We start from the raw sequence: 14,964 nt of genomic DNA, 5'->3' as shown, positions 1-14,964 counted from the left end.
TCTGATAACGACATTGAGACAAATTGATGGACATCAAGGAGAGGCTTTGCAAGGGGACGTTGGCTAAGCCTATTAAAATGTAATCAGTTCCAGGTAGCGTTTGCTCTGTTACTGAAGCTGCTTAGTGAAAGCAATTATAAAGCACTTAGAGGTTTAACCAATTAAAAGAATATCCTTCAGTCTCCCACAGCTGGCTGGGTGATGCCTCAGTAAATGATTTTTAGCAGATGAAGTCAAGCCTCATTTTTTACTGAACGTCTGTGAATTTTTAAATTATGATTTAGGAGCCTCTGCATTTCATCAAGACAAAGGCCAAGAATTAATGATGTATCCATGTATTTCATTCATTTGTGCATTAATAATTCCCCTTCTGAACAAATACTTTGAAGAGTCCATTCATTTCTTCTCACCAGTGCTCCAAGTCTGAGTTACTCATTTCAGGAGAAGAATGTTGCCATGAGATTTAGTATAACCAGCCTACAGACAGGAATAATAAATAGCTCATACTTTGCAACCACAATACACAGAAGAGCACCAGTCTAAAACTCCTTAAACAGTTGTATTTCATAATTCCTATATTCTAAGGAAAGTAGGTTTATTTGTTCATGAATCATTTCTTTTCAAGAAAGGAATAAAATTCATGGCAGTTTGTATCTCTAATAAAAAGTCTGAGCAACTCCAAGTGGAGTTCAGCAAAACCCCTGTGGCATTATGCTTGAGTGGAAGCTGATTTTAACAGCTGAAGTGTCACACTGAAATTTGGGAGGATAAATTACCTATTTAACAGTTGTATATATTTCCCAGAGATGTTTGTAGTTGTAGGTTTACTTTTCAGCCTGCCAAGTGAGATAAAACGAGCAGCATCAGGGCACTCTATAAACACCCTCAAGGAGCAAAAACCAGGGCTGGCTGCACCTCCTGAGGCAGGGAGTCTCCTTTTTCCCCTCTCCCAAGACGTGTCCCTCTGCTGGCACCACAGCTTGGCCTGGCAACAGCATTCCTGCAGGAATTGCAGGTTCTTGTGGCTGCATCTCTGCAGAAAACTCCAGGATTTGCCATGCCCTGAAAGCAGATTTTCCAGGTGTTAAGCCATGACAATGTGAGTGTTTAAAAAGTTAACTAATGTGATTCTAAACATGTAGCCTGGCCAGGGCTTTAGTCACTCCAGAAGCATGCAGTGAATACAGTTCCAGGGTCCCTTTGATGAGCAGAAACCATTCTGGGAGGAACAAAGGATATGTGAAACTCAGAACTGGAGGGGAAAGAAGAAAGAAGGAAGCCAGTTCAGGTTACAGCTGATCTCACCAAATAGAAACAGACTTGAACCTGGTGAGGATGAGATCCCTTCTCTACCTTTCAAAGAGGAAATTCTCTTCCTTTCTTCTTCCTTCTCCTCCAAGCATCCACACATCCCCAGGGGAAATAGCATGAATGAAGTCTAAATGGAATCAAGCAACCTCTTCTCTAATTTCCAAAAGAAAATTACCTTAGAAGGAAACTTGGGAAGAAGACTCCAGTTTGCGCTGGGACAGCAGTGATGTGCTGCTTGCTAGTGCCTGTTCTTGGGCCAGCTTTAATCTGTATTTTCTGCCTTGCTCCTTATGGATGAAACTGGTGCCAGGGAATGATTTAACCACTGGCATGAGCTGGGGCAGGAATTCACATCTCTTTTCAACTCTGTCATCTGAAGTCAATAAAAATCAGGACTGGAGAATACAGTCTGAGTGAAACATGTTGATTTGTAATGCCAAAAGGTTTTTCCATTCACTGTGCTGACTTTCACTAATAAAGAAGAACTTAGAGTTTTTTCCAATAATACATTCAAAAGCATTAGGGGATTGTATCCATCAAATGCTGTGTGTTTTCAGTGGTGTCTAAAGAAGCTGAGGGTTTCCCAAGCTCAGTTTTACTCCCAGTTTCTTCTTTGCTCTCCTGGGTACTCCTGGTTCGTGCTGGCGGTCCCCAATCCCTGCTGATTGTTATTGACTTTTATGGAAATCCTTTATTCCACAGCCTTATGACCCAAATACCAGCATAAGTAGTTTTCATTTTACTGGGCTCATACCTACCCTGGCAGCTCCTGCAATCCCTACTTTGGTGCCTGCTGATATAAATATTGCCAAGAGCCTGTCAGGTAGAACATCATGTTAATATAAACAACACCTCGAGGTTTAATGAGGCAGCACCAGCTGTGCCTGCACTTGGCCCAGCTTTCACCACCTCTCATACCAAACAGCACTTGGTGAGATGTTCTCCTGTAATGGCATCAACCAAATAAATATATATTAATAAAATGTAAAAGCCAGGAGCTTGGGATATGCAAGGATTGTTTCTCCAAAAATCATCATTACCCCGACATGAGCCCAATAACCTTTTGTACACCTCTTTAGGACCAGTTGGTGTGTGACCCCTTGGGCAGCATTGGGGATGAGTCTGAAACAGAGAAAAGGCTGAGAGCTCTTGTTCAGGGGGGTCAATATCTCCCCAAACAGCTCCTGCCTTTGCTCAGGAATTCCACTGTGCTGCTCCCCTTCAAATGCAGAGAAAAATATATTGGCTGAAATATTCTGGGCAAAACTACCAGGGGAAGATGGATCTGAGCCTCTCTGGAGGCCTTAGCAGCAGCAGAGGTGGTTAAAGGAGGAGCAGTGTCCCTTTCCTGCCTCTCCTGGAGAGAAGGGAGGACAGGACAGAGGGATGCCCATGCTGAGGGCCACCCCAGGCCGCAGGGCTGTGGCTCCCAGAGGGGCTGGGGGAGATGGAGCGAGGAGGAGAAGACATCAGCCCAGATGTGTTCAGCCCAGAACAACGCTCAGCCCAGCCGAGCGCTCTGTGCCGCCGCAGCTCCCGGCTGAGTCAGTGGCTGCGGCTCCTCACCCGTGGCTGTCCCGGGGCTCTGAGTCACTGCCAGCCTCACATGGCCCCACAGAGGGATGGGGGCTGGAAACCCCTCCTGAGATCACTCCTGAGCTCAGTCACACCAGTCAAACCCTGGGCTTCTTACTTGTGGTGCCTTGCCCCACGCGCATGCCAAGCCAGCGGTGGCCCAGGCGCAGGGCCGCTGCCCACCTCAGCTTCCACACAAGGCAAAATAAATACCCGCTGTGATCCAACAGAATTTATCTTCCAGGATAGCTCCCACATCCAGTTTAGTCTGAGGATTGAGACTGGCACAGTTTAAGTCTCCTGCACAGTGAAAAAGACGTCAGTCAGAATTGATGTTTCTCTCTGCAGGACTTCCTGAGGGAAAAATAAACCAGGGCTCATCCTCTGCCACTCCTCCTTCCTCTCCCCTTCTTCCTTGGCATGCAGTTCAAACAGGCAGAGAAAAGAGCTGTTATGAGACAAAATAAAAAGACACAGGATGTAATAATTCAGGGTTTAATACACATCTTAATTGGGAGTTTGATTTAATAGGGAAATGAGGGCATACATTGGTGGAAGGATCGTTCCCTCCCAGCCCTGGATCACTGGGGTCATCTTGCTGGGGTCCCACTTCCACTCCCCAGCCTTGAGGTTTGGCACTTCATATGGGAAACATCAGAAGCTTATGGAGCAGGTCTGCTCCTATTAGAACCTTATTGAATTAATTAGAAGTGAGGGATGTGTCTGGTTTATTTTTAGTTCAAAAAAAAAATAAAGGCAGGAAATCTCCAAGCTCACAAACACCATCCTGGAGAGTCACCCCATCACACATTGAGTCAAACCCTTCCCCTGCAGTGCTCAGCTCCAGCAGCCTGACCTGCTCCTTCTTACTCCACCAAAGGAACCCACGTGTCAAGCTTTTGATGATGAAGAACACATCCTAGGAGCTCATAACAGCAATAAAAAATCACTTTGGCAGACAGATTGCCCAGGATTTGTTTTACTGCTCAACCATTTTGATAGGCAGGTGCTCAGGGAAGAACAAAACAGCAGGAAAAGGAACCAGGTATCTGAGAGAAAAGGATATTTTCATTCTGTATTAGGTGAAAGTTAACACAGTCTCATGTTTCATATTCCTCCCAGGGGAGAGGGCCCAAGAGGGCAGGATTGCCACCCGAAATCTGCTTGATCCCTTATATGATAAAATGAAAACATACGGATTAAGGGTGACAAACTCAGGTTGGGATCTCCTAATCTGTGCAGCACAGAACTTCACAGTGTGTCACCCAGCTGGGACTTCCAAATCAGACCATAAGTGTCTCCAGTGCTCTTCACATGTTTAATAGAGTTTTAATTGCGGAGTGATTGCATGCGATATTACAGAATTATCACAGATTACTTAATTACTGATGTTAAGCAGATACTTCTCTCAATATGTGTTTTTGTTACTATAGATCCATATTATTTGGCACAGCATAGCCTGAGCAGCAGAAGCAGAGATCAAGGAGAAAACCACTTCCATTTAACGTGTTGGTAAATTTAACAAGCAGATGTGTGAGATTCTTATAATTGGCTGTCGAAAGAATCTGGATCCTGCCGTTCCTAAAGAGCTGCACACAGGGGTGAGCAGCTGAGGAGTGCCAGTGTGTGGAGGTTTCTGCAAAAATTATGATGTGCCTGAATGAACCTGTGTTTGGAGCCATTTGGGAAGCTGCTTTTGCAGCCTGAAAACCCAGCTAATCCTGTGCAGGCGCTGGGAGAGCAGATGGGCTGGAGCTGTGATGTTGGCTCGTTCCCGCTGGCCTGAGGCTGCCGGATGGAGGAGGAAAGCCTGGAGAGCATCTCCTGCAGCCCCTGGGAGGGATCTCCTGGAGAATCACGGGGGGACTGCTCCATTCAGGGCAAACCAAAGGCCCATCTCACAGAGAAATGCATTTCGGGAGGTGGCCAAAAGCGGGTGCTGAGAAATGCGAAGGAGCAGGGCAGGCATCCATGCTCCCACCGAGCCTCCCAGGGGATGCCCCCTCCTCTCCTGTGCCACACCATGCAGGGGCTCTGCCATCCAAATTCCATCAAAGCTCTGCAGGGAAGGATCAGACACAGGTCAGATCCAGTCACTTGATGGCATCCAAAGGGCTGCAGGCTGTCTGGTGATGAATTACATCTGTGATCACTGTGGCCAGAGAGCAGCCAAAAAACAGTTTGGAAAAATGAATTCAACTTGGACAAGAGAATAAAAACAGACCCTCCAGCCTTCTCTCCAAAACATGTCTCTTCACTTGCTTAAATCTTTATTGGATAAATGGCTTTTGTGGCATTCCTGGAAGATGCTGTCATCCATCATGGAATAAAACCTTCTCCATTGTTAGCTGTGTGTTTAGTGAGAGAGGGAGCTCATGGAGTTGGAGTAGGGTGTGAGCATGGAGCTGGACACCGGGAATTATTTCATTTCTGCTCTCCTGTACCTGTTGGCTAAGCATCATTGATGGAGAGATGCAGCCACAGCCAGACTTGTTCCTCCTGGACTGCATTATCCAAGGGAAACACATCTTCTGCACATCTCCTTGAGCTATGATGTGGTCCCTTGGGATGACAGCATCTGGGTTTGGGACATATCCACATAAGTATTTTCAATCCCAAGGCAGAAAAAATCCCAGCCTTTGGCTCCATGTGCCAAATCCACATTACACTTGTGGTACCTCACCCTGGAGCAGAGCTCTGCTGCTTCCCAGCCCCTTTCAGGTCACATAAAGGACAAGAGTGATGTGTCTCTTGTTGTCTGTAGAGCAAATTTAGGACCAAAAATTAACTTAATTCTTTTATTTAGTCTTTATTTTCTTCTTGCCTTTTATTGTGTTATGTTTTAACTGAGATTTCTTTATTTCCTGCTAGTATTCTGCTAGAATCCTGCTGTTCCATAAAGAGGTTGAAACATATACAACAAAAGGAAACAAATCTTTCTCTTGATTGCCTGATAAATCTACTTTTTAATCCATACTGACAAATGCACTCTATCTACAGCACTTTCATGCCTCAGAGTTGTTGCATTTTATTTTCCATTGTTTGACATCCCTTAGAATCCGGAAAGGAAAAAAAAGCCATACTGTCTTTCTCTGCTTACCCTTTAATTGATCATTTTTATTATGGCAAAGTCCAGACCCAGACACGTTGTAATCTCAGGTATGGCACAAATGTAGAAGAAAAGGATGAGCCCTGCCATTAGAAAGAGCAGTTTAATGATGCCCAGCACTGTGGCCAGTGGCTCCACGTAACCAACTAATGGAATTAGAGTGGCCCTGGTTCCCAGTCTACCTGGATGAAAAACACACACCAGCTGTCTGTGAATATTTTGGATGAGATACCCGGTGCCACAAGGGCGTGAAATACAGATGCAAACAGTTCATCTGTACCTTCTGTTTTTCCTAGCATCCCTGCCCCAGTGCTCAGAGCTGTTCTCTGTTACTTCTGTTTTCTTGTTTTTACAGACATTTGCAGGCTGGTTGTCCCTCAGGGTTATTAATTCTTTGCACTACAGCAACACAAGAACAAGTGGGACTGCAGGAAAACAGTTCCAGCAATTAAACCCAAGCAGACAGGTCCCTTTTTCACCCTGATGGAGAATTGCTCACAAAGTTAAGGTGTTTTTTCCTGCCTTGCAGGTGCTGTGGTGGTCGCCTTCGTGGTCTGCTGGCTCCCGTACCACATACGGCGTCTCATGTTCTGCTATGTCCCCTCCAGCCACTGGACAGAGTGAGTCACACCAGGGGGACAGGTCCCCTGTGCAGGACAGGCTGGGGGCTCAGGGGATGCCAGGGCACACACAGGTGTGGAGATGGAGGTAGGGATCTGGGAACAGAGGTGCTCTCCAACCAAAGGGTTAAAGTCTCAAGCTCCTCATTGCTGTTTTGTTGGGTTTTTTTTTTCCTTTTGGATGTCTCAGTGTTTGCCAGGCAAATTAAGAGTCTTTGTTTAACCTAAATCCCCCAGACACGGTGTAGGAAGCATTATCTTGAACCAAAACTCATCATCAGCCCCTCCTCCTCCTCACCCCTGCTGGCAGCAGCCATGAGGCTTCATATCAGGCAGCCCTTGATGAAATGACATTTGGACAGGGGGGCTGGTACATCCAGAGTGGATTTCAGTCTCTGTGCCAGAGATATTGATCCCAGCCCTAAGATGCAGCAGCTCCTGTCAGCACACAATTTAGCTCCACGAGGCCACATTTCCTCACTGACAGGGGAGATGACACAGGTGGGGGAATAACTGTGCTACTTACTGAGCCTGGGCCAGGTTAGTTACTGGGGTTTTGCAGGGAGTGAATCAAAATAAAATACCAGCAGTTGCTGCTGATTAGAAAGTGCCCAGATTGCCAGAGAATTCCGGGATAATCGCATGAACACACATGCGCTGCTAACAGATGTGCAAAGGCACCCCAGGAACTCCCTGCTCCTTTCTGAGGCACCAGGCCAGGTTCTTCAGCAGAGCAGCCACCAAACTAATTATTATTTTTAAATATGTCATTATGAGCTGATGCTGTCTGGGGATGCACACTGAGGAAGCCTGAGATGCCGAGGGATGCGCTCTTGTGTCTTCTGCCATGGTGTTACATCCCTGTTCTCCCTGAGACTGGGGCTGTTTCTTTCAAGGGAAAGGAAAAAAAAATCTAAATACCAAAAAGCAGACCAACAATAAAAAACTAAAATTCTATCAGCTCTGAACACAAAATATAATAAATTGGGATATAGTAGTCTACTCAATGGGACTGTGGATCCAGCCATGGTAAAATCCAAAATCTATCTTCAGTCATGAAAACAGAGCTCTAGGCACACACTGGGACAAATTCTTGTTTCTCCTTTGCTTTCCTATATGAAAAGCACTTAAGGCACTGCTCAATTATGTAATGACTGCATTTGCTTTGAGCAAGAGGGGTAGAGAAGTCTGTCTGCAGTCAGTGGGAATTTATGCATCGTGGCTGCATTCACATAATATTTTTTTCTTCTTTTTAAAACCATGAGTGATCTTAGGAAAACACTGAATTTACAGAGTGATAGTGACCTATCAGTCTGGTGGCTAACCAAGAGTTTGCAGCAGCTTGGCATGTTCATTTATAAACACATGTGCCTTGCCCCTGGAGAAGAGAAATTTTTCCAATATTAATTCTTCACAACTACACAAAGAAACTCTGGATGGGCCATGCAGTCCTTGGCAGCACTGAGGGTGTGTGGAGGGATGGGCAATGTAGTCCAGAATTCCTCTATTTATCTTTTGTCAGATACAGATTAGAAAAAAGGTCTGTGATTTTCACCAAGATAACTGATTCTGAGGAACATCTTCCTGAAAATGAGACCTGTGGTGTTTATAAGTGCTTTACCAGCTCAGGGCTGCTGTTCTCAGTTGGCCCAAGGAAATATATATACAAAACTGTAAAAGATAATAAAACATTTTCAACCAGTTCTAGTTGAAAACATTAAATTGTGGTGGTTAGGATGTGTTTCAGAAGCATGCTATCATCAGCTTGCCCCCAGAACAGGAAATGCTGTCCCACATTACAGACAAGTCCCAACCCAGGGACCCATTAAATGAGCTGATGCTGCTCTCACTGCCAGAGGGAGGAGAGAGCTGCATCTGTTACTGGAGTTTGGCTCTTCTGCAACCTCTGTAGATCAGAACTGCAGCCAAAAGAGTCAAGTTAATGTGTATGTATGACACAGAAGCAAATTTCCATCTGGCTTCCTGGTTTCCAGAATGACTACTTCCAAAGAAAAAATGAATGTCTGAGCCCAGGGCTTAAATAAGTCTCTAATTGCTGGTGAGTGGGGCAGTATCTTCATAGAGGCATGTGTTCCATGTTTGACCAGTTCCAGTTGAAGATGCAGATGGGTTGTGGTGGTTCAGGCACCACTGGTAAGTTCATGTTTGCAGCCTAGAAAGGTTAGCTGGAAAGCAGCTCGTGTTTGTCTCACCCTTGTGACTTTGAGTTCTTCACACTCAGATTTTTGTCTTTCATCTGTTCTTCCAGTTTCCTTTACAACTTCTACCACTACTTCTACATGCTGACAAACGTCCTCTTCTACGTCAGCTCAGCAATCAACCCCATCCTCTACAACCTGGTGTCGGCAAACTTCCGCCAGATCTTCCTCTCCACACTCACCATCCTGTGCCTGCCATGGAGGAAGAAGAAGAAACGACTGGCCTTCACCAGGAAATCCAACAGCATCTCCAGCAATCACACATTTTCCAGCCAGGTCACGAGGGAGACTACGTACTGAAGCCAAAGGAGGAGGAGGAATGCAATTCATCGTGGAGTCAAAACTTGAGAGAGGCCTCTGTGACTTTCATGCATGGTCTCCAAATTCACATAACACAAATGTGTTTAGCAAAGTCATTTTTGTTGGAAAAAATAGGCTTTGTTCTGCCAGTAACTTTGAGGTTATTTTTGAGCATTGGCCTTGCCTCTTGTGAGTAATGTCTACATGTATTGTAACTTCAGTCTGGCATAAATCCAGATGTGGTGTTAACTGGGAAGCCAAAATGTGTTCAACTTAGGCAAAACTGTTCTGCATTTCATCCTTCTCTCAGTGCAGAGATGCCGTGTTCACGTCCAAGGGTTTGAGATCACATCTCCTGGTGGCACCAAGCAGAGGGCTTGATGAGGAGAAAGGAGCTTTGGACAGAAAGGGATGTTCATGGAGAATGGATGTGCCCATCTGTGGGATGTTCAGTGAACGAGGAGTGAAAACTCAGGGAGCCAGGTGGTTATTTTAGAAATATATCTCCATTGTGAGTAATATAACCGAGGTGCTCAAGAGAGCCACTCTAGCTCCTTGAAATTAAATAAGAGCAGATGATGCCTTATCTAGGCTGGGGTGGCTGTGGCCTGGGGAGTGGGGTCACTGGCTTTAGGGCATCCACAGTGCCTGGCTTTGGTACCACTGCACTGATAACAGCAGAGTCTCTGGCAAAGTCAAGAATGCAGTGGCTGTGCCCAGATGGAGTGCTGAAAATGAACAGAAATGGAAAACCTTCCTTTTGCCATACAGCCAAATCCTATTTTTTATCAGAGAGAACAGTTTGCTGGCCTGCATTAAGAGATGAGAAAACTCTGAGCTCATGAGAACTCCAGGCTGCTGAGAAAAGAGCAATCTACCCCAATTCTGTGCAACCTTCAGATTTTTCCCATTCTTATACCAGTTTTAGTTGTTTCCTCTCCATTTCCACAAGGCTGACATTGCAGTATATAGCAGTTGTAGGCAGCAGGTCCTCTTGTTCTACCTTTTCTTTCATTACTTTTTGCTACCAGAACTGTTGGCACACTTACCTGCACCCCCAATATTCAGATAGTTCAAATGCAGATCATAAGAAAGTCTAAACTGGGGAATCTTTGCTCTAAACCCACTTTCTTTTAACAAGCCAGAGGAACAGAAATAAGGCTTGAAAATTCTCTTTGAAATTTCCCAGCTGGTAAGGAGAGGTAGCATGAGCTTTTGTCCCATATGGTTCCACCTCTAACAGCCCTATATGATACAACAAATTGCTCCAGAGTCTTTAGTACTGAAATAACAGGGCTCTGGGACAAGCTAAAGGGCTTTTTCCCCAGATGATGACCTGCATGAACCTGGAACTGACCAAGCACCCTGTGCAGCCCTTGCTGGTGGTGACCTGGTGTCCCCTTTCACACCACACATCACTGGGAGAGCAGGACTTGCCTCTGAAAGGTGACAAAGTAGAAGAGTTGGCTCAGTTTGGCTTTCTGGGCTTTGCCCACCCCATGTCGTCCTTCAGCTAATGAGCACCTGTGGATCCTGACTGAAGCCACAGAGCTGGAGGTGTGGATTGGCCCAGGTGAGGGTCACACAGTGATGGAGACCAGTTACTGAACCACTGGTGACATCTCCTGCTACAGATGTTGCATGAATGAATCACAGAACAGGTCAGGTTGGAAGGGACTCACAAGAATCATCAAGTCCAACTCCCTGGACTTGTGGTTTAGGTCCTGTTGGGCTCAGCACGTAGAGGAAAAACCCATTTAGGGGCATTTGCTGTGAGTTGCTGGTGATGAGTGGCTACTTCTGGGGCATTTATAACCTGTCCCCAGCTGGCCACCATGGCAGCCCATCAGCCACAGTCTCCAGCCACACCTGCCAGGGATGGGAGGTGATTTTAATGCCTATTACAGAACCCCTGCAAAAGAAAGGGCTCAAAATAAAAGTCAGTGCGGCTTTAATTTCTTCTGATTCAACCAAACTGCAAGCTCTGTTCTGTCATGCCTTCTCGTGATTTCTTGCCCTGGTTGTACCAAGCAGAGGGCAGAGATTATATTTGACCAAGCACTTTTGTTGCTCATGAACTGTTGACTCCTCTTTGACAAAGAAAACAGGTAGTGGCACAAAAATAAATAAATTGAAACAAAGAGGTGAAAAGGAGACTGGTCTCTTCAGAAGGAAATCTGTGAGAAACGAGCAAGTATTTTCTGTGCATGGTGTGTGTGAAATGGCTTGGGCATGTTGGAAGAAGAAGACCTGCTCATTCTGCCTAGTGGGAAAATCCAGGTACCATGAACAGGAAAGTGGAAAGATCTGCCTTGAGAGGAAGAGGAGTCTTGACATCACATATTTAACACTGGCCTTCCAGGCAAGACCCTTCAAATGTTTCTGGAGGACCCAGTTTTTTTACTTCACCTCTAAATACAGTCAGCAGCTGGGAGGAGCTTTCTGAAACCTCCCAGGGAACCTGTAACTGCATCACTTTGACTCACATTACAATTTAACACCCTGCATGTCTCATTTGCTTTTGGAATATTAAACATTATTACTACACTTGTTCAACAACCTGCTGAAATGTGCTTGATTACCTTAGAAAACACTGTACAAAACTTGTTGTTTCACATAAGATGCTTGGTTTAGGTTTTCACTGCTGAGATACACTGGCATCTTACAGAATATTTGATCACAGCTCAGAGAAACTGGCAGGTTTATTTTTGGTTTGACATGACAGTGGGCAGAAGCTGGAGTAAAAGTGAACTTACCATAAACTCCACAGTGTTTGTTGGGCCACTCGAGTGCTGAAGAGCTGGGGGAATTTGGGGGATTTATCCAAGTGGTTTGCTGACTTGTACAGCTCTGTTCTTGCAGTTTAACAGGAGAGCAGACCTGGCTCCATGGCCTTAATCTGAGATTGCAGCTCAAAGCTACCTCTTCCACTGGCCAGATCTGAGAACCCTGAGCTGAGCAGTGTAAGTTACAGCTGGTTTCATCCTCTCTTCCCTCCTCACCTAATTTTGCAATATTCAGCTGTGGTTCCCTCGAGCTCAAAGAAGTGAGGACAACTCACTGCAAACCCCCATGGTTTCCAGAGAATCACTGGACAGTTTGGGTTGGAAGGGACCTTAAAGACCATCCAGTTCCAAACCCCTGTCACAGGCAGGGACATTTTTCCCTAGAGCAGATTGCTCCAAGGCCCATCCAACCTGGTCCTGTAAAGGGAAGCTGATGCAGTAGAGAAGGAAAAAGGTATAAACTGCCCCATATTTACCAGAGAAATAGCTCTTTACATGCCTTTTAACAATGATTGAACTGCTAACCCAACAAGGTTTTTAAATTTAGTCCAGTGTGAATGGCTTTTGCCATTAGACAGAACAAAAACTCCCATCTGTTGTGCTCCTGTCTTGGCTGCACTCTTCTCTGAAGCAGAGGCTGGGGCCTCTGCTCATCTCTGCAAATTCCCTGTGTTTGGAACTGTTTGACTAAACAAAGAACAAAATCTGTGGAACCTGCAGATGTGAAGTGCTGCCAGATAGATTCTGAGAAACCCCATTCTGAGGAGAGTCTATCAAGTGACCTCTTCAAACATTATTTTAAGGTTTTGTTTCACTTCACGGTGCCCTTGCCAGAGCCATGCGTTTGGCAGAGTGTGAATTCAGGTTTATAAAGTCGTTTTGCTATTCAGAAATTTCCCCCAGACAGGACTGTCTCACCACAGGCCCAGTCCATCAGTGCTGGAGCGCTCTGCTGAGCTTGTCTTTATTTGTAAGGCACATGAGAAGTGAGCTTCAGCGAGCTTTTCAGGAGAAAACTCACTGGAAAATCAGTGAGGAGGGTGAGCAGGGCATGGCAATAGCAGGAGCTTTGCATTTCCAGCATCCAGAGTTCAGTGAAACAGCCCCCGAGTGTGCAGCTGCTGCAGCCAGCTCGTGCTGCAGTTTGAACCCAGCATCTGTGCAGCTGCATTGCTGCTGCCCTTGGGCAGGGACAGCAAACACCCCCAGGGCGTGGGAGCACTTTTCTGTGCGGTGCTGTGTCAGTCCAGTGTCCTGGCTGTGTTGTCTGGTGACTCTTTAACCAAAGCTGTGTTTGCTAGAGCTCTCTATGGTTCTTCACATCACAGCTCAAGCACTCTTCCTGTTCTCAGTCTGGATTTGCTTAGTACGAAGGCAGAAATTGCTGATCCAAAATTTCATGATGCTGTGTCCTGGCTTTGTGATCCTGAGTCCTTCCCCAGCTGTGCCACCTGATAGTCCTGCACACATTGTATTCATGGAAAATATTTTTAAAGTGCACCTTTTTTTTTTATTTTATTCTGAGATACAAAGTGTTGATGTGCTTTATTTTCTGTGGCCTGTTGCTCAATGGGGAAAAAATGAATGTTAAAAGTGTGTCAGTGTCTACCTTGTAATGTTTTCTGTGACAAAGGGAAAGAAGAGGGTATGGAATCCTCCTGTGTGGCAATGGGAAACACTCTTTTAATGTAACATGCTATTATTGATACTGTATTTACTGATCGAAGTGTAATGAAATGGTTAATTCCTGATATAGCCTTTGTACTGTACGGTATTTTATTTTGTCATTTATTGATCCTAAGAAATAAATATCCAAGTTTAAGGCTTGGGCTGCTTTTCCTTGAAGTGGCAGGTGTGCCTTTATCACACAGCCTGGTTACCAGCACAGGCACCCTGGCTGGGGTCTAAACTGCTGAAATCCCATTGACCTTGAGCTGGGATTTGCAGCTGCTCTGCAGGAGGGTCCTGAGTGCTCCTGTCCCTGCACTGTGCAGCACAAACAGCATCCAAACTTCAGCTGCTGCTTCAGACTTGAGGTCAGCAAACAAATAGGGGGACGGGTTAGGTTTGAAGGACACTCCCATCAGTGATGTTTGCCCTGAAAAATCCTTCCTGGGATCTGTTAAAAGCATCAGGTCTGTGCTGTCCTGCTCTGCTGCTGGGCAGAGCGGTGGAGAGCATCCAGCCCATCCAGGGCTTGGAGCACGTGGAGTGGGGGAGCCTCAAGGGTGGGAATGAGGTCTGAGCTCCCAGACTGAGCTGCTCCAAGTGCTGAGATCCCAGTGGCACTGCAGGGCTCTGAGCTACTGCCTTGCCTGTCTTCCCTGCTTGCTTCTCCCTGTTGCAGGGCAAATGTTACAGATTCCTCCTATCTTCCCATCTTTAGTGTGAGCCTCTTCCTCTCTAGCATTTATTTTTCTAACACAAATGTAATTTTGTGGGAAAAGAATGCTTGAGTATTACCCATGATATTAAAATGTTCTTACACTAAGTGAGCAAAAATCAGTCACCTCCACCCTCCCTGCAGCTCCTGGTTAATGTTCTGTTGTGCAATAGCTGAGCTGAGCCATAGAATCTTCACAGTTTTTAACCATTCAACCATTTTGGTTTGATTTCTGATAGAGGGAAAGGTTGCCTGGAAAGCAGCAAGACAATAAAATTTAAATATTTGGAATTATTCATTCCTGGAAAATCCATCTTCTAAAACCTAGCTCAAATGCTCTCCAAAGGTTTTTTGGTGCTGCTTCCAGATGAGAAGAGCAGGAGCCTCCATTGTCCCTACACCATCAATAATTTATTTTATGGGTCCTTTTATTTGGTATTCAGCCCTGCTCTGCTCAAAGGTGTATTTTCAGTCCTCAGCTCATGTCTTCAGCACTGGCAGCATCTCTGTTTCCTGGCTGCAGGAGATTTCTGTGCTGGGCACGGTGCTCCCAGTGGAGCCTCCATGGCTTCTGCAGAAATCCAGCCCGTGTTCAAGCTGGAGTGAAAAATGTTGCTGTCTGCTTGTGACTTGTTTAGCTCAGGGCTGACTCCTTGACAAA

At 45.6% G+C, this 14,964-nt stretch overlaps 1 protein-coding gene across 1 annotated transcript in view; it reads left to right on the top strand.

The window, feature by feature from the left end:
- NTSR1 (neurotensin receptor 1) overlaps positions 1–13,677 on the top strand; it is a 54,368-nt gene extending 40,691 nt beyond the window's left edge. Inside the window, exons 3-4 of the mRNA XM_005524811.3 lie at positions 6,525–6,615; positions 8,885–13,677. Of these exons, the coding sequence (XP_005524868.2) occupies positions 6,525–6,615; positions 8,885–9,134 (341 nt within the window). The 3' untranslated portion in view covers positions 9,135–13,677. The remainder of the gene's footprint in view (positions 1–6,524; positions 6,616–8,884) is intronic.
- The last annotated feature ends 1,287 nt before the right edge of the window (positions 13,678–14,964 follow it).

Source organism: Pseudopodoces humilis, chromosome 19, assembly GCF_049639895.1.
Source record: "Pseudopodoces humilis isolate 2021_Gansu_Grassland_sample_001 chromosome 19, ASM4963989v1, whole genome shotgun sequence".
Classification (NCBI taxonomy): Eukaryota; Metazoa; Chordata; class Aves; order Passeriformes; family Paridae; genus Pseudopodoces; species Pseudopodoces humilis.
This window is presented reverse-complemented; position numbering and strand designations above follow the sequence as displayed.